The sequence below is a fragment of the Spermophilus citellus genome (assembly GCF_964194105.1).
Source record: "Spermophilus citellus genome assembly, chromosome: 10".
NCBI lineage: Eukaryota > Metazoa > Chordata > Mammalia > Rodentia > Sciuridae > Spermophilus > Spermophilus citellus.
In genome coordinates this window covers 24,120,505-24,142,821 of record NC_138197.1, presented here as the reverse complement: position 1 = coordinate 24,142,821, position 22,317 = coordinate 24,120,505, and the positions used below count along the sequence as shown (strand labels likewise).

Here is a 22,317-nt window from a genome sequence, read left to right as displayed (position 1 = left end):
GCTGAGCCACAATCCCAACCCATAATTTTATTTTTATTTATTTTGTGTGTGTGGTGCTGAGGATGAACCCAGTGCTTCACATGTGCTAGGCAAGCATTCTACCACTGAGCCACAATCCCAGCTCTACATGAACTTTTGATATGTTAGTTTCAAGGCAGCTGGTCCAAGGATTGTCAAAAACTCTTGCTGTATATTGGCCTACAAATAAATGCATTCAATCCAGAAAACACACGGATCTAAACAACATGTTTATTCCTGGAACTTCATTTAGGAGAAAATTTGTTTCCCAGTTTGACCTATTTTTACAATATTGACCATTCTTTATGTTGACTCTTCTTTTCTAGGGCACTGTCTTTAGTCTTGAGTCTGAGGAGGAAGAATACCCTGGTGTCATTGCAGAAGATAGCAATGACATTTATATCCTGCCTAGTGACAACTCCGGACAAGTCAGTCCCCCAGAGTCTCCAACTGTGACGACTTCTTGGCAGTCAGAGAGCCTACCTGTCTCACTGTCAGCTAGCCAGAGTTGGCACACAGAAAGCCTACCAGTGTCCCTAGGGCCTGAGTCCTGGCAGCAGATTGCAATGGATCCTGAAGAAGTCAAAAGCTTAGATAGCAATGGAGCTGGAGAAAAGAGTGAGAACAACTCTTCTAACTCTGACATTGTGCATGTGGAGAAAGAAGAGATACCTGAGGGTGTGGAAGCAGCAGCTGGGACTGCCTTGCCAGCCAGGGAGTTGCAAGAGGCATTCCCTGGAGCCCCTGCTCCCTGGCTTCCACACATTACTGCCACTACTTTGCTGGAGATGAGGGAACATGATGCAGAAATGATTGCAATTAAGAAAGCCAGCCCTGCTCCATCACTGTTTGTAGAGCTTGATGAAGAAGAGGTGAGAGCAGCAGCCATGGAACCTAGTGAGGTGGAGGAGGGGGTGCCCTCTGCACTGCCAAGTGACAAGGAGATCCCTATAAGGAAGAGGAGTTTTAGTGAGGAATCATCCCCTGCTGCAGAAGGAAAGGCCCTACTCTCTTCTGAGGGCAAGTCTATGCTGCTATTTGGAGGGGCTGCTGTTGTCGCCATCCTGGCAGTGGCAGTTGGGGTTGCACTGGCTCTGAGAAAGAAGTAGCTGCTGCTTCAGAAGAGAAAGAAGACAAGGGGATCTAAAGTTGATTTGTCCTTGCTGGAATATGAACTGGCAACTGCCAATGGGACATTTGTGGAACACTCTGGGAGGATTGGAGGTGTCCACTCAACAAGGCAGCAATGGGATCCATCTGTTAGGGCTGGTCAGAGGATATTCACCTTGGTCTAATTGTCAGTTCCAAAGGGCCTTGGCTCATTCTAGATTCAGATTCTTATAAGAGTAAAGTATTCCCTCTAGAACAGGGTTTCTCTGCCTTGGCGCTGTGGACATTTCAAGAATTCCTTGTTGTAGGGGCCATCCTGTGCATGGTAGGATGGTCCGCAACATCCCAGCCCCCACCCATCAGATGTCAGGAGCACCCTATTCCCAGTGAGGACAACCCAGAATGTCTCTGACATTGCCAAATGTTCCCTGTGGGCAAAATCATCCCCCATTGAGGACTACTGCTTTAGAGGGAGAGGCTTTATTTAGAAAACTCTGGGGTAGAAATTTCTAGTGCAGAGGTCTTAGCTGTGGGCTCTACAGCAGTGGGCTTGTCACCCATTCATCTCCTTGGAGTTTCATCTTTCCCAGTGGCCATCCTGTATTCTACAGCTGTTCCTTTTAGGCTCCCACCACCCAACATACAGTTTCATCTTTTAATATGAGGGTGCTCTCCCCTCATCCCACAACCTCTCAGGTACCACACTGCTCCTTCTTTTCCCCATACTCCTTTTCATCCTGATCCTGAGAGCAAGGGCTCCTCTGGTGCCCTGGCCACCTCTGACAAACCCCTGAAGCTTCCTATAGCTTCTTCTTGCAGCAATGCTGCCTTTAAGAACCTTTGAAAAAACACTTAGAAGAAAACATTATAGAGACCTTGAGTCCCCTAATTTGGGAATGCAGTGCTGGTAACTGGCTACTGGAGGATAGTCATGTAACCAGGGATCACCCTGTTTCCCTATGGTGACTTGCCAGTAGCACCTCTCATCAGATGCTGTCTGCCCTTGGGTTAGTATATTTTCCCCAGTATCTGGCCTCAGTCTTATCCAGCTCCACTATGGGTCTCTTGTGACATGGTGAAGATTGTCACCCTTGGGCTTACAGAACCAATTGAGTCATATCTCCTATTAAACATACTATCATTGAAATAAAATGATAAGTATCTTTTTATTACCTAATACTAAATATCACTGAAATAAAAAGTTGGAAAAGGAAGCTTGACTTTCAAGACTGAGGCTACAGTTGAGATTCTAGATTGTCCTTCAGAGATCAAGAGCAGAGGCTCTGCTAACGTCCTCACAGCTGAAATGTCAGGGAAAGAAACCAGAAGGACCCAAAGCAATTTGTGCCAGTTGAGAATCAGCATCATTTTCAGGCTGATCCTGTCCCTAAAGGAGGGGTGGAACTGTGTTCTTTCATGCCTGAGGGCCACAGTGTCACTCTGCAGGGCATACATGCTGGTAAGAAGTCATCTCAGATCTATCTTAGTCAATGTAACAGATTACTTTTTAGATCGTGAAATTGATAATAAAATACTTTATCTACCATGATTACTAAGACCTGATGTTTTAAATGGGCTTTCTTTTTGAAATAAGATCTTAAATATTTTTAGAAGTCGGTCAAGAAGAGATCCAATGGAGCTGAGGTTGTGGCTCAGTGGTAGAGGGCTTGCCTAGCACATGTGAGGCACTGGGTTTCATCCTCAGCACCACATAAATAAAGTTTTTTTTAAAAAAGTTTCTATTAAACAAAAGATCCAAGCGTGTTTGTGTGACTTAACAGTGTCATCATGCATCATATCTTTTTTGTTTTGTTTTTGTTTTTGTAATGCTAGGGATCAAACCCAGGAAACTGAGCATGCTTGGCCTGCACTCTGCCACTGAGCTTTCCCCTGCCCCCAGCCCATGCACTGTTTCTTTATGTTCTGATTTTCAGCGTCCCATCTAAAGATTAGTGTTTCTCAAGGATTTTGTTCATCTTAATTAACATAGCTGGAGGTGAGGGGGTGAAATAAGGTTGATGAAGTAAAGACCTATTTTTATCTATGGGTTCTGACACTTGCATGGGATTATTCTGTATAACAACTGCATTTTCACTTTATTTTATTATTTTATTTTACATTTGCATTATTGTGGATTGAACCTAGGGCCTTGAGCATGCTCAACCAGGGCTCTACCACCAAGCTACACCCAAGCCCCGCCTTGTTTTAAATTTTATGGTACTTTAAAAGAGGGTCTCACCAAGCTGCCTAGGATGGCCTCAAACTTGTAATCCTTCTGCCTCAGCCTCACAAGTAGCTGGGATTACAAGCGAGTGACCCTGCACCTGGCTCTAATTGCTGTACTTATGGTGGCATAGGTTTAGATCAGAGAGACCAGTGAGTTAGGACCTTGATTTCTGTTTTCTTTTCATACTAAAATGTGCATTCTTCTGTGCACTCTCATACCCATAGGCTGCTCTGGTTATGCACTGGCAGGATCCAGGTTCATTTCTGAGCTGCCAAGAGACAATGTATGGGTTAGGACATTTGGGTCTGCGCTCTGCAAAGGCAAGAATAAGGAAGAAGTGTGATATTGAACTGGCTACTTGCTGCCTTTTTTGCCCAGCTGTTGAACATTAACCTAAAGTAATTTGGCCAAGTGTATTTTCTGGGTAAATACCCTTTGTTAGTTGCTAAGTAGTAGAATGTGTCACTGTCCCTTTTCTTTCCTTACTTTCTGAACCTCTGCCTCTGGCAGTGGGAAGAAGTAACTATAATGAGGGATTCTTCTTGCTACAGCCCTTAGTTTTTGCTATTACATTTAAATTGTATGTGTGTATACACATACACACACACACACATATATATATGTATATGCATATATATATATATGTGTGTGTATATATATACACACACACACACACACACATAAAATCTCAAATTCCTCTACCTCTTTTGGGGAGGGTGGTCTGATAGTATCAACCTATTCCTTCTTGTCCCCTGATACACATGACATCCAAGTCTAAGCTAAAAGAATGATCCAGAATACACCCAACTTCTTTAGGGGATGCAAATGTAGAACTGAATATCACCCTGTTTGTCATCCTTTGTTCTTTGTGAACTACAGAGGAAAATTTTGTTAGTTTATGTAGAACATTTCTAGTCCCCCCAGTGTTGGAGATGGAACCCGGATCCTTGAGCATGCTGGACGAGTGCTCTTTCACTGTACTATGTCCCCAGTCCTCTATAGAACTCTTTTTTGTTGTTGTTGTTTCAGTACTTGCAGGAAATGAAACCCACATGCTCAGTATAGAACTCTTCTTAATTGATCTATTGAATGTAATGATTTCTGATTACTTGGCAAAAAAAAAAAAACTGAAGGTTTCCTGAGAAAAATGTCAGTATTAAAAAATGCCAACTCATCCTCTGTATTAATGTGCTAATTTTGGGCCCATAATAATCAGTACCTACCATGTGCCTTAGGAGGACTTTAGTGATCATTACTGCCCTCTAGAGAGTATTCTAGATAAAGAAATGCCACTGTCCACTTGGATCATGCATTCCCCACCTAAAGGTATCCTTGACTCTTCTTGCTTGTGTTCCTGTCCCATCTCCTATCAAATACAGCCACTACCTGGGTTTGTTGTGTGGGGTGGAAAGGGGAGGTAAACAGTGAACCTGGAGATGTATTTTTGAACTGCAACTGCCACTAATTTTCTTAGCCTTTGTGCTAATTCCTTCCAATAATATAAAAGCAATGCATGCTCCTTGCCTTTTTTCCCTGAAGGTGTGATGTGTAGACATTTGATTTTTCTCATTTTAAGAGCTCTTTTGTAGAAATAAAAGTTTTTATAGGTGAGACATTGTATCCCTTCTTTTTCCTTTCTCTTGTCTTTTCACACAGACATCTCTTTCACAGAACTTGATGTGGTGATCATATTTGGCAAGCGGGCCAGAGGCCCTCTGATCAGTAATAGAATCAACTTTCAGCCTATGAATGAATCTCCTTTCCAACAAAATGCTCTATGCCAGAATAGAGATCTCCCTGCTGTCATCTGGGATATCTGTGTGTTTAGGAGATGTGTTTTCCATATTAGAATGTCCTCTTCCTAAGGAAAAAAAAAAAACAAACAAACAAACCTCTGTTTTTTGCAAATATTTTTGCAAATATTAGCTGCACCTTGGCGACACACCAGAGCTTATTTCTGGGCCTCGCCTCACACACTATCACAGGTCTGATGCCTATTCCTATGTCTGTGCTTCTACAGACTGAAGAAATCTAACCACAATTTTGTAATTTTCTTGAAGTCTTGTAGTATGTAAGAGACAAGGCTACAATTTGACTTAATCTTGACACCATGTTTAGTGCTTTTTCCAAGTTCTTGCTGTTTGAGAAAGATAAGGTAATGTTCAGCACTTCTAATCACATGTCTTCCTCCTTAGATGCTGAATGAGATGTCTTGTGGGTGCAGAAGAATTGTCAGTGCTGGTGACTTCTCTTTTGCTTTCTTGGTTAATGTGTTGGGTGGTTTTGCACGCAAGCAAGGCTAGGCAACCTGACATGGGGATCATCACCAAATGCTAAGGGAGCCAGGTGCAGGTGGCACCATGACACATTTTTCTCTCTTCCCTTCCCCTAGTTTTTGGTCCTCTCTGTTCCTCCTTCCCTGCTGACCATACGCCTGTAGGTTTTGCTTGGCCTTTCCACACTCAGAGTTCACGACCAGGATTGACCCAGATCTTGCTCAGCTGACCCCATGACTTCACACTGGTAAACCCTTCCCTTACCATCCATAGCACAATGTCAATTTTTGCCTTGCTAATAGAGCCTGACTCTATAGCAGGGAAGAGTGAAATTCAGTCGCTGTATTATAGTTACCTCCTTTATCAAGAGGACTCCATGGAAAGTTGGAAACTGTCGTGTTTCTAAAATATCAGTTCATCCCATCTTCCCTTTAGCCCCCACCTGGCTTGTGTGTTTCCTGGTTCACTCCATTGGGGTCCTCTCCATGTTGATGTTTAATCCACAGGACGCAAACCAGACATCAACTTCATTGTAGCTCAAGTGGGAGTTGTTCTCAGGGATATTTGCAAGGCCTTGTCATAAGTTCAGAGTAGCAGCTGCTCACCTCTTCCCACCTCTCCTGGGGGGACCTTTTATAGTTATATTGTTCACCTCAGTGGGTGATCTTCATGCAACTAGGAAAAACAATGTACAATTTAAACAAAGGTATTGACACTTTAAGATTACTAGTTTGCTGCCTTTTTCCCCTTGAAAAAGAAAATGAAGTACTTCTTCCTTGTAAAGAATCTGGAATAAGTTGGATTATTACTGATGTTTTCTAGCAAGAGAACTGTATTATGCACATGAACCATTGCCTGGCACCAAAGGAAAGAAAAAAATTTACTTCCTACCCTTGTATCTGCTGTTATAGCCTTCCATTTCTTTTTTCCTTCAGATTAAAGTGCCTCTTAATATCTGACTTGTTCTTTGATTGAGCTCAATTTATTATTGACTTTGATGCTCTCATTTCCCCCAAATGATGTAATTAAATGGTAATTTTGGTAATTAAGTTAACATGCATTTTACTTAAGCAGCAGGTATTTCCTTTTTCTGAATGAAGCTCCTTTAGCTCTGCTCATTACTGCTGTGGTTTGCTCAATTTATGATTGCAAATTGTTCTGGCTCTGTTTCCCTCCTGTTGCCTACCTTTTAGACAATCTACTCATCATCAGGGGAATATTCCAAAATTCAAGTCTGAATTTTGCTTTTCATCAGCAGCAATGTCTTGAGGAGAACATTTTGGAGGTGGCAAGAAAATGAGACTTGAAGATGAGCAACAATTTATCTTCCTATTCATATAGCAACCTCATGTGCTGACTTAAGGGGGATCATTTCAGAGCATTAGTCTTGTCATATTTATAAGTACACACCATTCTGTTAGATTTCCAGTTCTGCAAACCTAATCGTCATATTGAAAAGACACCCCACGTTCTAGTTCCCAGTCAGCAAAAGCTAATGATGCTGCTAGAAAATGAACCCAGGTATGGGAGCTGAGGTCCTCTAAGGCGGCTTTAGGTACCTCAGTAGGTGATGCTGGACCCTGAGAGCTGAGATCAGGGAGGATCTGACCAACTGAGTGGCTGGAATATTCCGCTGGACCTTGATGTGCCAAGCATCTTTTAGTGGAGGAAGCTTTTCATCTTTAGCAAAGGAGTTTCTGACACAACAAATATTTTGAAAACAAGGGGAAAATATTCTCTGAATTAAAGTCATCTCAGTTATATCCACACTATCAGTGTTATCAGAACAAAATCCATCAACTAACAGGATATGCCAAGTCCTAATGGCTAGAATGTGCTCAACATTGGAACCTTGTTTTTGATACAGTGGGGTCTTTTATGTTAGCTTGGGGAGAGGGGGTGATAACCTTGCTTTATACTCAAGAAAGCGTATCAGATGCAGAATGAAAAAATTGACACCAAGACCTTTATGAGCTATATTAAATGGTGGCCAAGGATATTAATATAAATGAAACAGTGGAAGGTCAAGATTTTGTGAATCATCAGTGTGATAGAAAATAGTCTGAAATTACTTGCTGTTCATATTTCTTTCCCATCAGTTTAGATTTGATTATTTTTTTCAAAGGGCTTCTTTTGGATGAAAATCTCTCCCCTAATGAGCCCAATTGTAATGACTGCTGCATGTATGAGTGTGTATGGAGGCATCTGTGTGATTCACCCTATTTCTACTGTGATGTAAATCTTTATTTTTAAAAAAGCCCACTCAAAAACATTCAAAATACTAGTGTCACTTAAAGATTTATATCAAATGCCTTCATACTGCAGGTAATAGAAAAATGTTTTTGGTTAAGAAGAAATGGTATATTAGTCCCTTTGTGCTTTTGCTCTTGTCTATATGCTTCCCCCAAGCAATCACATTGTTTTGTTTGTTCGTTTTTGGTTTTTGGTTTTTCCAGGTTGTGGGGATTGAAGCCAGGGGTGCTGTACCACTGAGCTGCAATCCCAGTCCTATTCATTTATTTTGAGACAGGGTCTCACTACGTTGCATAGGCTGATCTTTTTTTTTTTTTTTTTTAAGAGAGAGTGATAGAGGGGGAGAGAGAGAGAGAGAGAGAGAGAGAGAGAGAGAGAGAATTTTTTTAATATTTATTTTTTAGTTATTGGCGGACACAACATCTTTGTTTGTACGTGGTGCTGAGGATCGAACCCAGGCTGCATGCATGCCAGGCGAGTGCGCTACCGCTTGAGCCACATCCCCAGCCCCTGATCTTGAACTTCTGATCCTCCTGTTTCACCCTCCAGAAGAGCTGGGATTCCAGGTGTGCACCACCACATCCAGACCAAAGCATTACATTTGCAGACATAGGACTTTACTGTTGAAGGTGACACAAGTGAAGTGGGCCCAACACACATCGCCACACTTCCAGACTGAATCCTAGACCGTGGCTTCCAGGTGTGAAAGGCCCATTCTGAACCACTGCTAACCTGAAGCTTTTTCTTCCATAAAGGAAAGGTTCTACCTGAGTGAGTTGGAGTTACCTGTATGTATTTGGACCCTGTCTCTCAAGAAGGGGAAGCACTTCACCTGCATAACTGATAAATCTAACAGTGTTTGTCTTTTATGCCTAGAGGCCTGTTCTGTCCTGAGGCAGATTCCATGCTTGGATGAACTCAGTGGGGGTTGGGGCTGAAAACAATTATGATAAGTTTATTAATAGGACATCTGGCATTCCATGGGCTTCCAAATGTTATCAAAGCCTTGACTTCTTGGAAAGAGGAAAAATATATTTAGCTGCTTGATTTTGGACACAGTGGTTTACATGGGCCCTCATATTGCCAGGACACCTTTTAAATAATTCTCTTAACACAAGGAAATCAATCTAAACTATGTATTGAAGCCAGAGTTTGCCATGGTCTGAGAACAGCATCTTAGTCTAGAACCTCTGGGTCATTTGGCCGGGCTTTTACACAGATTGTTACTTCTTCGGTAACACGATGTCCCCTGTTTTGAGAAGAAGTTCTCACATGCATATGGGGGGGATGTGCTGTTCTCCTCCAAGCCTTGCTTTCCTTGAACAGGATGCTGCTTGCTATAAACACCGTGCTCCAAGGGTGCACTTTAATAAACATTAACTTAAAAAGAAAAAAAAAAGCACTAAGTGTTTGTTTTCTGCCCTCACCGACCCAAAGGCAGTGCCACCCCTACTGTCTGGGCTGGGAGTCAGATAGGGAAAAGCTGGCTCTGGGTCCTGCGTTCTCCAGGTCTGGGCACCCACTAACTGTGGGCAGGAGCAAGCTTCACTCCTGGCACTGAAGCAAAGGTTCACGAAATTGTGGAGCGAAGAGCTTTATCCCGCAGCATTCACCACATTCTCCTTGTCATCAGGGCTCCATCAGTGTAATGAGATGCTCATTCCATCTCTGTGAGAGTCATCAGAGGACTTAGTACTGCAAGTCATGTGGGAGACAGAGGTCCCAGCAGGGAGAGTGACTCTAGACTGTTCCTGCTGATGTAATCTTACTGCTTTCCCACTTCTGCTGTATGCTATGTCCTCTGTCCACTCTGTTCCCTATTCTAGATAGACCCAATTTGCTCTGGTTCCATGGTTGCTCTGAGAAAAAAACTATCTCCATCTCCCATTGGGGGTGGGTATCCACCAAAACTGGAGCTCCAGAGCACCCCAGCTACCCTGGTCAATGGACCCCCTACCCTCCAGACCTACACAGGACCTGCAGCTCACCTTCTCAGGCCTGTGACAACTGTCCTAATTGCTGACACCTGCCTCTTGGCCACCCTGACATGTGTCTTCCCCATACAATGAAGCTTCTGTTTCACCTCCTCCAGGAGGCCTGTGAATGTCCTCCCCACAGAACCCATGTGCTCTGCTTGGGACTCCAGGATGCAGCTAGACAGTGGTGGTGGTACGCAGCATGCTGAGAGGATTCAGGATGCAAATTGAAATAAGGAGATTAAACTTAATTATTAAGAATACTTGAAAGACGCCCTACGCATGGAAAAAAAGAAGTGTGAGAAAAAAAAAAAAAAGGATTATTTTCCAGGGGAGGGGAAGGACACCAGTGGCAGAGAGGTTGGCATGCAGTAAAAATTAGGAACTGACACTGAGGGAGGTGCCTGAAAGGCCTCTAGATCTACATCAGCTAGCAGGTGTGCTGCCCTAGGTGGAATTGGGTCTTGCTTGGTGGCTTCTGTCCCTGCAAGCTCTAGATCCCCCATGGCAAGAAGATCAGCTACCAGAAGGTAAGATGGCTGTACTTCCACAGAGATGGCTCCAACTTGTCCAGGATTATCATCAGCTGAACAATGTGCTACCAGAGGTGGAATGGGTCTGGCTTGGCACTGTCTGATCCCACAAGCTCTAGCTTCATAGTGGCTTGAAGGCCTGCTGCCACAATGGGAAGGGGTTCTACTCCAGTGAATATTGCCCCAACTGTCTCAAGATCCACAGCATCCATACCACGTGCTGTAAGAGATGGGAATGAAGTCTGATTCAACTGCTTCTAGACATTCAAGCTTTAGATCCCCCATGGTTGGGAGATCAGTTACAAGGAGGGATTGCTGTATTTCCACAGAGGTGGCCACAGCCTTCCCAGGATCTTCAAGCAGCTAGACAACATGCTTCCAGAAATAAAATGGGTTTTGACTTGGTCCCATCTGAATCTTCCAGTTTCTAAATCCATGTGGGCTAGAAAGATCTGCTGCTCCAGTAGGAAGAGGCTCTACCCCAACTAGAGAAAGCTGCCCCAACCACCTCAGGATGCACAGCATCCAGACTATGTGCTTCTAGAATTGGAATGAAGTCTGGCTGATTCTGGACCTGCCACCTCTAGATCTCCCATGGCTAGAGGACCAGTTCCCAAAGGTGAGATGATTATCTCTACAGAGGTGGCCCCAGCTTGCTCAGGATCCTCAGCAGCTGGGCCATGTGCAACCAGAAGTGGAATGGTGTCTGACTCAGTCCCATCTGAACCTGGATGATCTAACTTCATAGTGACTTAAAGGACTGATGCCCTAGGTGGAGAGGGCTCCACTCCAACTACTATTGCCCCAGCTGCCTCAAGATCCACAGCCTCCAGACCTTATTGGGCCAGAGTTAGAATAAAGTCTGGCTCTGCTGCTTCTGAGAGATCCATCTGCAGCCACAAAGAAAAATGGCTGTATCTCCACAGAGGTGGCCAGCCTGCCCAAGATCCTTAGATGCTGGATCACATGCTGCCAGAGGTGGAATGGAGTCTCACATGGCGTCATCTGATCCTGCCAGCTCTAGCTCCTTGGTGGGTCGATGGTGGGCTGCCCTAGAGAGGGATCCACCCCAACTAATGTTGCCCCAGCTGCCACAGGATCCACAGCATCAGGACCATGTGCTGTAGCGTTGGAATGAAGTCTCACAGGGCTGCTTCTGTAAGCTTACTGTGGCTGGAAGATTAGCTTCCAGAAGGGGAGAGAGAGCTGTATCTCCACAGAGATGGCCCCAGCTGCCTCAATATCCACAGATGTTGGAATATTTGTTGGAAAATGTGAAATGTCCTCTAGACTGGTTGCTTGGGACTGAGTTGCCTCCTGCTTCATAGATGGCACTATGGTCTCTCGTGACTCATGCTGTCCCTCTGGGGATGGTGCCAGAGCTGACCCTTCCTCCAGTGTTGCTGGTATCACTGACTGTTCCTGTTCCTCAAGCTCAAGTGTTCTGTCTCTGGGCTGCCTCAAATCTAAGGACTGAATTGGGAAGGCTGCTGCCAGAGGCAGCTCTATATCTGGAGGTGGCACTGGAACTGCAGGAAAAAAATCCCGAATATGACTGCCTGAGCCTTTCCCATTCACAGAGGACTCCTGCCACTACTGAGAGAAGCTCCAGCCCCCATCCACACAATAGGACATCTTCTCAGACTGAGACTGGGGTCCCCTGCCTGCAGGTTCCCAGGGTGGTCCTGCTCCTGGCCAAATGCCAGTCCCCTTGCTTCCTCCTGGTAGGGCCCAGTACCAACCCCTCCTCACATGTTCTCAGTCACCACCTCAAGCCTCCTCACCATAGGCTCAGTCTCACTCAGATATGGGTCCTCCTGCTGGGTCAGGAGTCTATGGATACAGAAGTTGAGGTTCCAGCTGGGCAGTATACAGGCCATGAGCTGGTTCAAGCTGGTCTAGGAACCCACAAAAATCCTCAGCATATTTATCCAGCCAGGTTTTCAGGATGGAGCAGAGGGCTCTAGGCATGCCCTAGAGAGTAGGTTCCTGAAAGGAAAGTGACCACAACACTCGGAGTGACCAAAAGATCTTTATTGCAGCAGTGCAACAAAGAGAAAAGAAGGAAGGAAAGAGAGAGAGAGAGAGAGAGAGAGAGAGAGAGAGAAGAGAAGAGATGAACAGGGAGAGAGCAAGAGCAAGAGAGAGACAAAGAGCACGCGCAAGAAAGATGAAGAGCAAGAGAGAGAGAGCGCAAGAGAGAAAGAGCAAGAGAGAGGGGGGCCTGGCAGGAGGGAGTTTTTATAGCCCAAATCTAATGGGGCCTCTGGGTCTTCATGCTGCCTTGTTGGCCCAAGTGGGGTTGAGTGCTCAGCCTTGAGCGGGACTTGACACAAACAGGTGATAAAGGACCAGATAGAGGGGGGTTTGAGTGTGTGGGCTATCTTGCAGCCAGCATCTGTTCAGCCTGCCCTGCAGACAACACAGTTCAGCCTGCTCTGCACCCAACAGTTCCCATGAACAGGCAACATTGTCCATATGCAGTTGGGCATGGAGAGTAGAGTTGGGAGGTCCATGTGTGGCAGGCTGCTCCTCGTACCTCCTGTCCAGCCTCCATCCAGGATGGTGTGGGCAAGCCTGGCTGGGATAGGCTATGGTATGGCTGGATGTGGAGCCACTCTGAATGATTCTCACAAGGCCCCTGCTCTGAGCCACCAGTCTCCCCTCTGTTCCTCCATCAGTGCCAAGGACCCCACCCACAGCTATCTATCTCCTCCTCCTACAGGTGAAGCCCTAGACCTCCGCCCTCTAGAGTGAATCCAAACAAGTGCTAGACCCCTGAGTTTACCCAGCCCTTCTCTACTCCAGCCTCCCAAGTGTCCCCACTCTGGAGACAGGAGCCCTCCCTCTTGACTCAAAGCCCATCCACTTATTTTTTTTTTACTTTTATTTATTAAATAATTTGTTTTTATGTGGTCCTGACGATCAAACCCAGGACCTTACATTTGCTACGCGAATGCTTTACCACTGAGCCACAACCCCAGCCCCAGCCCATCCACTTCTTTACTTGTTCATTCTCACAATCTGGCTGAAGATTCTATGTCTAAAGGTAGTCAGGAAGGCCTCACCTTTAATGTCCTATGCCCCTCACCTGCCAGTATGCCTAGTGGGACTGAAATTCCCAGTAGGAATGGAAGCCCAGGAGGTCTGGGAAGTTTATCTGCTCTGCTCCCTGAATGATATGCTCAGTGATTAGAAATGTGCCTACACACAGTACGTGCCTCATATATGTTTGTGCAAATAATGAAGCCAACCAGCTTCTTTCCAGATATCTATCTCATTGGGCCCAGGCCCCCTCAGTCCACCCCTAGAAATCCCTGTCTGGCATCTAGGTCGACGGCCCTTCTAGAGGGAGTCCCCAACCTCCTTGCCAAATAGGGAAGCTACTGTGCCCAAGATCTCAGAGAAGTGAGGCCTGAGGCAAGAGATTCTTCCTGGAGTGGGTGGAGGGGGTCATTACACAGAGAAGCCTACAGCCTGAGGCAGCTATTTTACAGAGACAGGCCCAGGGCAAGCCTAGGGCCTAGGGCTCATCTCTCTCACTTGGTCCTTTAAATACCATAGGACAGTGGTCCTCTGCAAACACCAGTTTCCACAGAGCTGACTGAAGAAGCTCAGAGAGCTGGAGGACATTCCTAAGAACTAACAAGCAGGTGGCATGGCCTCCTGGGCTTAAAGGGGTGTGCACCTTTTGCACAGCAGGCCCAGCACCTGCCAGCTGGTTGTGAATTTTCAACAGGTATGCAGGAAGGCAGGAACAAAAAATGGATCCTTGTGTAACAGTCACCAGTTGGTTCACAAGCTTCTCCACTATTCCTGACTCCAGGGTCCCCACCCTGCAGGTCTCATCCAGGACTGGGCTGACTCGTTTTCACCCTAGAAGGAACAATGCTAACATGGAAACAGTAGCATACTACAAAGTGACTCACTGCCACACAGTGAAATGAAAACAGCACCAAAAGAATTTTCCTTCATATACACATGCATGCACACGTGCACACACTCACATACTTGGGAAGGGTCTCTGGAGCCATCTACCTCTGGGCTCCTTCAGAAAAATCTCAAGAGGTGTCAAGGTGAAGGATGATCTAGTATCTTGAGGTGAGCGAAGTCCTCCTCAGCAATTTCCTGAGGCCTGAGCCTTGGTGATTTGGGAGACATGAGATCATCCCTCTCAGTGGTCCTGACAAGTGAGCTGGATGGGGCTGGCTCTACAATGTGGGTGCCTGGCTACCAGGGCTCCAAGTCCTATTTGGTCTATTTCAAGGAAATAAGGTCACTTTTCTGGGGTCCTCTTACTTGAACCTCTCCCTCATACAAGACCACCCCAAAGACCCACAGGCATGATGGCTGATCCCCTCCCCACGTTACCTGCATGACTGAACATGACTGGCATATTGTTATGCCAATGCACCCTGGCCCACCATCCCTGAGGCAGGCCTCAGTGTACCCAGTGCCCCAGCACTGGGGAGATAAAACCATGTTCATATCCAGCCCTTTTTTCTTTCCAGATATGTGACCCTGGATGAGTCGTGCCTCTCAGGGCCTCCTCAGTCTCCCCACCTGATCCCTGGGGATTATTCTAGTATCTGTTTCCAAGATGTCATCAGGTGTAGTACATGCCCATTAAGTACCTGTATTACCCATGAAACACTAAGTGTGGAGTCACATGCACAGACACATACCTGGGAAGGGTCTGGAGTCGTCCACCTCTGGGCTCCTTCAGAAAAATCTCCAGAGGTGTCAAGGCAAAGGCTGATGTAGCTGAGGTGAGTGAAGTCCTCATTACAAAAAAAAAAAAAAAAAAAAATCCCAGGCTGGAGTTGTGGCTCAGTGGTAAAGCACTTGCATAGCATGTGTAAGGCAATGGGTTTGATTCTCAGCACCACGTAAAAATAAATAAATAAATGAAGGTCCATCAATAATTAATAAAAATATTTTTTAAAAATCCCTATTATGTAAACTTAGAGATGTCCAGTGACTAGAAAAGGAAAGACAAAGATTGACATAAAACTCAACCAAGATCTGAGTCCCACAGAGAGATCTAGGGAAAATCACTTGCCTTCTTAAATCACACTTCCTACTCTGCACCATGGGAAGTTTAAAGTGACTGAGACCCAGAGATTTTCCCATTCTAGTGAAGTTCCAGGGACACTTAGAATTGGTACAAGTGCCTCCTCTAACGATGTGGACACCCCATAAGTGCTCCCAACAACTGCAACCTCTAGTGCTCAAGGCCTGAAGCCCCACCCCTCACCTAGTGGAGAACACAGGAGTGCTATGCTTGGGTCATGGACATACACTTTCCTTGCCTAGGTAATGAAGTCTTGCTCTCCACAAAAGCCACTTTGCACAAGAGTTCCGATATTTCTGCCTCCCTGGCAATATCTGACATTACACAGCTTTCTAGTATTTGGCAATCTAATGTGTATGAAGTGTTATAAGTCTTTTCAATAACATTTTTGATTGCTACTGACTTTAAGAATATCTTCCTATACAATCTTTTTTGGACTTTCTGTCCATTAAATTCACTGTTAACCTCACAATCACCCACTTCTCTATGTAGTCACTATCTTTTTCTTTTAGATTTTCAGGCTTTAAGATTTTATATGGTACTTTCTTATCAGATTTTTACTTTACACATATCTTTTCTTACTTTATTAGTTTGCCCATTAAATTTGTTCCCAGTGTCATTTCTTGAATAGAAAGCCTTAAATTTTATGCAAGAATATACATAGATTATCTTTCCTTATTGGTTTGTTCTTCTAAAATTGGATTTAAAACTCCCTTTCTGGCCAGGCATGGTGGTACATGCCTGTAATCCCAGCCTCTCTGAAGGCTGAGTCAGAGGATCATGAGTTCAAAGCCAGCCTCAGCAACTTAGTGAGGCCCTAAGTAACTCAGTGAGATCCTGTCTCTAATAAATAAAATACAAAAAAGGGGTTGGGGATGTGGTTCAGTGGTTTGCAGCTGTCAACCCAGAGTTTTGATATTACAAGCAGGTTCTGCTTTCTAGACCTGATCCCAAAGGCCTCACTACTGACAAAGATTCTGTGGTTGGTTTGGTTTAATGCTTTGTGTTACTATCTTGAAGTTATTAATAATTTTTCAGGTGCTGGTGATTAAACCCAGGGCCTTGCACATTCTTCACACCCACTCTACCACTGAGCTACACCCCAGTCTCTGCTATTAATAATTGTAGGAAGGGGACTTGAATGATCATTTTTCACTGGGCCCCACAAGTTATGTAGCTAGTACTGAATAGAGCCATTGTCCAAACTTCTTGTTAACAAAAAATGTCCTTATTAATAAAACACTATTGGGTGGACTTTGTTATATAAATACATTGAACACATTCTGATACAATTAACTTGAGACAACATTCACCTTTTTTCCTGGATTCTGCTTGTCAATAAAGCTTGAAACTGTGTAAACAGAATGATTTCTGGATTCAGGCAACTCTGCAGTTTGAGCATTTTATTTCAAACCTTTGAACCTCAGTTTCCTTGGTGTTAAAGTGGCAAGGAATAATGCCTACCAATTAAGAGCTGTGGGAGGATGAGGTGAGTTAACACATAGCCTTAGTATGTGGGAGGATGAGGTGAGTTAACACATAGCCTTAGTATCTGACACAGCTTAGTATCTGACAGTTAATAGTATCTGACACAACTTAATATCTGACAGTTAATAGATGTTCCAGTAATGTTTGTTGCATTCTTTTTCACTTACACACTTTCCAGTCAGTCTACTTGATGGGCTGAGGGTATAGCTCAGTGAAAGTGTGCTTACCTAGCATATAAGATCCATGGGGTCAATTCCCAGGACTGTGAAAAAAAAAATCCATGTAGGCAATAGTCACTATCTGGTCCTTAAGATCTCACTTAAAAAAAGTTATAGGTTAAGGATGAAGAAATAATATTGTCTACTTGAAGAACTAAAAGAAGCTGAAGAAGAAACCACCTGAATACCATCTTGCCTTGAAATTTCCTCCACCAGATTAATTAACCCATTACTTTTAAATTGAGCCTCACAGAAAGTCTCAGAACATAGACAAAATATAGACAAGTTCTTTGTCAGGATATAACACATATATCCTCTAGTCCAAATCCCAATTGAGCCCTCATTCCCCTCTGAAACCTCATGAGTAGTCTTTAGTGTTCACATTCCTATCAACATTCTGGTCTTCTGAACTTCCATTAGAACCATCCATTTTGCTCTGCTTACAATATTCTAAGACTTATCTAGTCTATATCCACAAACATTTACAAACTTCTCCCACAAACCAGTTCCAACAGAGCAACAACCCTAATGCTGGTATCATTTTCTGTGTTTGTCAATTTTTTGTCATTGGGACCAAAATTATTGACAAGAATAAATTAGAAGAGAAAAAGTTTATTTGGACTTATGGTTTCAGTTCATGATCAGCCAACTCCATTGCTCTGGGCCACAGTGAGGCTGAACATCATGGTTGGAGAGTGTGGTGGAAGAAAGCTGTCAGACTCATAGCAGCCAAGAAGCAGAGAGCGGGGTAAGAAGGGCTGAGAGGCAGATATAGTACAAGGCCATGCCTCAATTGACCTACTTCCTCCCACTATACCCCACCTACCTACAATTACCATCCAATAATCCATTCAAATTATCAATTCACTAATGAGGGTACAAGTCTAATCATTTCATCTTTGAACATTCCTGACTTGCCTAATACATGAACTCTTCAGGGGCCATTAAAGAGCCAAACCATAACAGAAGGAGTCTTGCTATGTTGTTCAGGCTGGCTTTAAACTCATGGGTTCAAGTGATCTTCCCACCTCAGCATCCTGACTATTTGGGACTACAAGTGTGCAGTCAAAACATGCCCAGCTCACCTAAGTAGGTTTTAAAAGTATATTTCAGAGTGTGGTGGCATATGCCTGGAATCCCAATGGCTTGGGAGGCTGAGACAGAAGGATCACAAGTTCAAAGCCAGCCTCAGCAATGGCAAGGCACTAAGCAACTCAGTGATACTCTGTCTCTAAATAAAATACAAAATAGGGCTGGGGATGGGGATGTGGCTCTGTGGTAGAGTGTCCCTGTGTTCAATCCCCTTAAAAAAAAAAAAAAAAAAAAGGATCTTGCTGGCACCTATGTCAAAACTAAAGGGAAAAAATATTTTAAACAGGAAGACAAATTAGAATCCTATTGCATTAATCTGGATGAGAGATGGGTTAGAAATGGAGAGCTTGGGGCTGGGGTTGTAGCTCAGTGGTTCAGCACTCACCTAGCATGTGTGAGGCACTGGGTTTGATTCACAGCACCACATATAAATAAATGAATAAAATAGAGGTCCATCAACATCTAACAATTTTTTTTTAGAGAGAGAGATAGAGAGAGAGAAATTTTAATATTTACTTTTTAGTTTTCAGTGGACACAACATCTTTGTTTGTATGTGGTGCTGAGGATCGAACCCGGGCCGCACGCATGCCAGGCGAGCGCGCTACCGCTTGAGCCACATCCCCAGCCCTAAAAATTTTTTTTAAATAAAGGAAAAAAAGAAATGAAGAGTTTAAGAGAGGCAGTTGGATTCTGGATATCTTTTAAAGGTATACCAAAGATTTTTTTGATGAAGTGGATTTGGAAAAGAAAGGAGTCCAGCTTTTTTCTTTAATTTTATAAAGTTTCCAAAGTGATTTTTTAAAAATCATAAATATTACCCTTAACTGTTGGGTGGATCATTCAAATACCATTCACTTGACACCAAAGGTAAGTGATGTTGATTAATTAAGACACCTATCTACCGGGGACTGAACTCAGAAGCACTGGATCACTGAGCCACACTGAGTTGCGTAACACCTCGCTAAATTGCTAAGGCTGGATTTGAACTTTCGATCCTCTTGCTTCTGCCTCCTGAGCTGCTGGGATTATGGGTGTGCACCACTGCGCCTGGCTTTATATTTTTTTAATTAAGAAAATTTATTATCAAAAGGACACTAGAGACTAGAAAATCCACAGATTTGGAGAAACTCAAGGAAACTTACATCATGAAATACAAAGTACTTTTACAATAAAAAAAATGCAAACATCCCAACAGCTTCACACATGGTATGTTAGGCAAGTGCTCTACCACTGAGCTACATTCTGAACCCTTTTAAAAATGTTTATTTTGAAACAAAAATTAAGTTGCTCAGACTGGCCTCAAAATTATATCCTCCTTCTTCAGACTCCCTAGTGGCTTGGATTACAGGTGTGTGCCACCATGGCTGTCTCAGAGACTCTATTGTCCACCAAATCTACTCTTTTCTCCTCCCTCATAAACAGATCTAAGTTTTAGCTACCCAGAGAAGAAACTATTTCTCTGCTTTTTTTTATATTCAAATTTGGACAGATGACTAAATTCTGGCCAATGAAATGTAAATATCTTGTTGGATGAAACTTCCAGAATTTTCCTTATGTGGAGGAAATATTAGTCCTGCATATGATAATGAAAATACTTGCCATCCTATACCCTGAGGTGAACCCAGGAACTAGGGATGGAAAAGTAGAAAAGTAGAAAGATGGAGCCTGGATTTCTAATGATATGAAAAGCTGCTCTACTACCTCTGCATTGTATACCTTCATTCTTCTCTTATATGAGAGAACAAATACTTAACTTATTTAAGTCACTGTTATTTTGAATATTTCTGTCATGTGAATCCAATCCCAATTTCATGTTGATGATTTTTTTTTTTTGCCCTCCGCTGTCTTTTTTACCACATTATTCTTGACTTGCAGTCAGTGTGCTTACTTACATCAACCTCTTCGCTCTTAATTTTCTGTCATTATCTTTTGTTTAGTGATTAGGGAGCACTACTATCTGCTAAGTCTAGAGGTACTGTTTTAGGCAAAACAGATCTGGATGTGTCCTAGGAGCTTAAATAACATTGAGAATCTTACTATGCAGTGGGGAAACAGATGACCAACTTTGTTAGACATTAATAAAAATAGCCATTAGATACTTTGAACACATGGACACTGTCACATTTATTTGGCTACATATACTTTCTTATTTTTCTCTGTGCTATAGTTAAACATGATGGATTACAATTGACTTCTATGTGCATGAGATGTATTTACTCCCATGCTTGTTTCAAATTAAGTATTTAATTTCTATTTATTTAAGAACATTTTCATTGTGAAATATAATAGACCTAAAGAAATGTACACAGGGGCTGGGGATGTGGCTCAAGCGGTAGCACGCTCGCCTGGCATGCGTGCGGCCCGGGTTCGATCCTCAGCACCACATACCAACAAAGATGTTGTGTCCGCCGAGAACTAAAAAATAAATATTAAAAATTCTCTCTCTCTCACTCTCTCTCCTCTCTTACTCTCTCTTTAAAAAAAAAAAAAAAAAAAAGAAATGTACACAGGAAGCCAGGCATAGGAGCACACACTGTAATACCAGCTACCAGAGAGGCTGAGACAAGAGGATTGTAAGTTTCATACCAACCTGGGAAACTTAGCAAGAACCTGTCTCAAAAGAAAAATAAAATGTAGCTCAGCAGTAATGTTCTGGGGTTCAATCTCCAGTACTAAAAAGGAAGGGAAAGACATAGGGAAAAAAGAAATTGCATAAGGGGTTGGGAGTGTAGCTCCATGGGAGAGTGCTTGCCTAGTATGGGCAAGGTCCTGGGTTCCATAACTAGCACTGGGGTGGGGGTGGGTAGAAGGATGAAAGTAGAAAGGAAGAAAAACATGTAAGTACAATTTAACAAATTGTGAAATTACAGCTCATGTAACCATCACCTAGGTCAAGAAATACAAGTTGACGTTGACCGTGAACCCCTGCCCAAGCTGCCTAGTGAAGCACGGAATCTACCGGGACTCTGGACTGATTCATTAAGTGAACCCCTGCCCAAGCTGCCTAGTGAAGCACGGAATCTACACGGACTCTGGACTGATTCATTAAGTGATCTGAGATGTGGTCTTACTATGTTGTCCAGCCTGGTCAGCAACTCCTGGGCTCAAAAGTGTTTCCTGCCCCACCTCTCTAGTAGCTAGCACTTCCATATTCATCCTGATTTTATGGTAATAATATCCTTCATTTTCTTTAGCATTTTACCATGTATAAATTCAGTTTTACTTTTTTTTTTTTTTTTTTTTTTTGGTATGGGGATTGAACTCAGAGGCACTCAACCACTGAGCCACATCCCCAGCCCTATTTTTTAACTTTATTTAGAGACAGGGTCTCACTGAGTTGCTTAGAGCCTGTTGCTACTGCTGTGCCTGGCTTTTCCTCCTGCCACAGCCTCCCCAGCAGCTGGGATTACAGGCGTTGCCTCAGAGCCTGGCTTTTTCTTTCATTTTTAAACCATGACACTGCATGTATAAGATTCAGCTATATGAATGACATCAGTGTGAGGTATACAATCGTGGGACATGCACAGTACAGATACTTTCATTTCAAAAGTAAGAAATTGTAAGGAAGAAGGAGGGACAGGTCCCCAGCAAGTCCCAGAACCTAGCATGGGAAATTCCATTAGACTTTAAGGCTGAGATGAGAAAGATCTTGAAAAATAGCCCATACCTAGATATCTGTTTCAGGGTACTTGTCTCATGGCAGGTATATAGTCACCTTGTTGGGCAGAGCATTCTCTAAGAATTGGTTCTCATGTTGGAAATATTGAAAGGAGAGACTGTAAAGCAGACCCAAAAGCTTCAATGATCCAGGAGGGAAAAATCAGAGAACCCAGGCAAGATGAAACAGTAGAATTTGGCGAATGAATAAATGTGAATACTAAAGAGGGGAAAAGGAAAACTGTTTAATTGTGGTGGTGGGAAGTAAATGTGAGTAAAATGATTTTTCATTTCAAAAGCATTTTAAATTAATAAACACCGGGAGGCAGGGAAGAAATACAATTCAAACCACTCTTTCTCGGTTTAGAGACGAAGTTTATCTATATCCTAAAAT

At 43.4% G+C, this 22,317-nt stretch overlaps 1 protein-coding gene across 7 annotated transcripts in view; it reads left to right on the top strand.

The window, feature by feature from the left end:
- Positions 1-6,585, top strand: part of BCL2L13 (BCL2 like 13) — a 79,014-nt gene extending 72,429 nt beyond the window's left edge. For 6 of the 7 annotated variants that reach the window (XM_081311133.1, XM_081311135.1, XM_081311136.1 and 3 more), the window contains one exon: positions 345-4,966. In XM_081311133.1, coding sequence (XP_081167259.1) covers positions 345-1,127 — 783 coding nt within the window. In that variant the 3' untranslated portion in view covers positions 1,128-4,966. Of the gene's footprint in view, positions 1-344; positions 4,967-5,550 lie in introns of those variants that run through there. The other variant, XM_081311138.1, reaches the window with a different exon arrangement.
- The last annotated feature ends 15,732 nt before the right edge of the window (positions 6,586-22,317 follow it).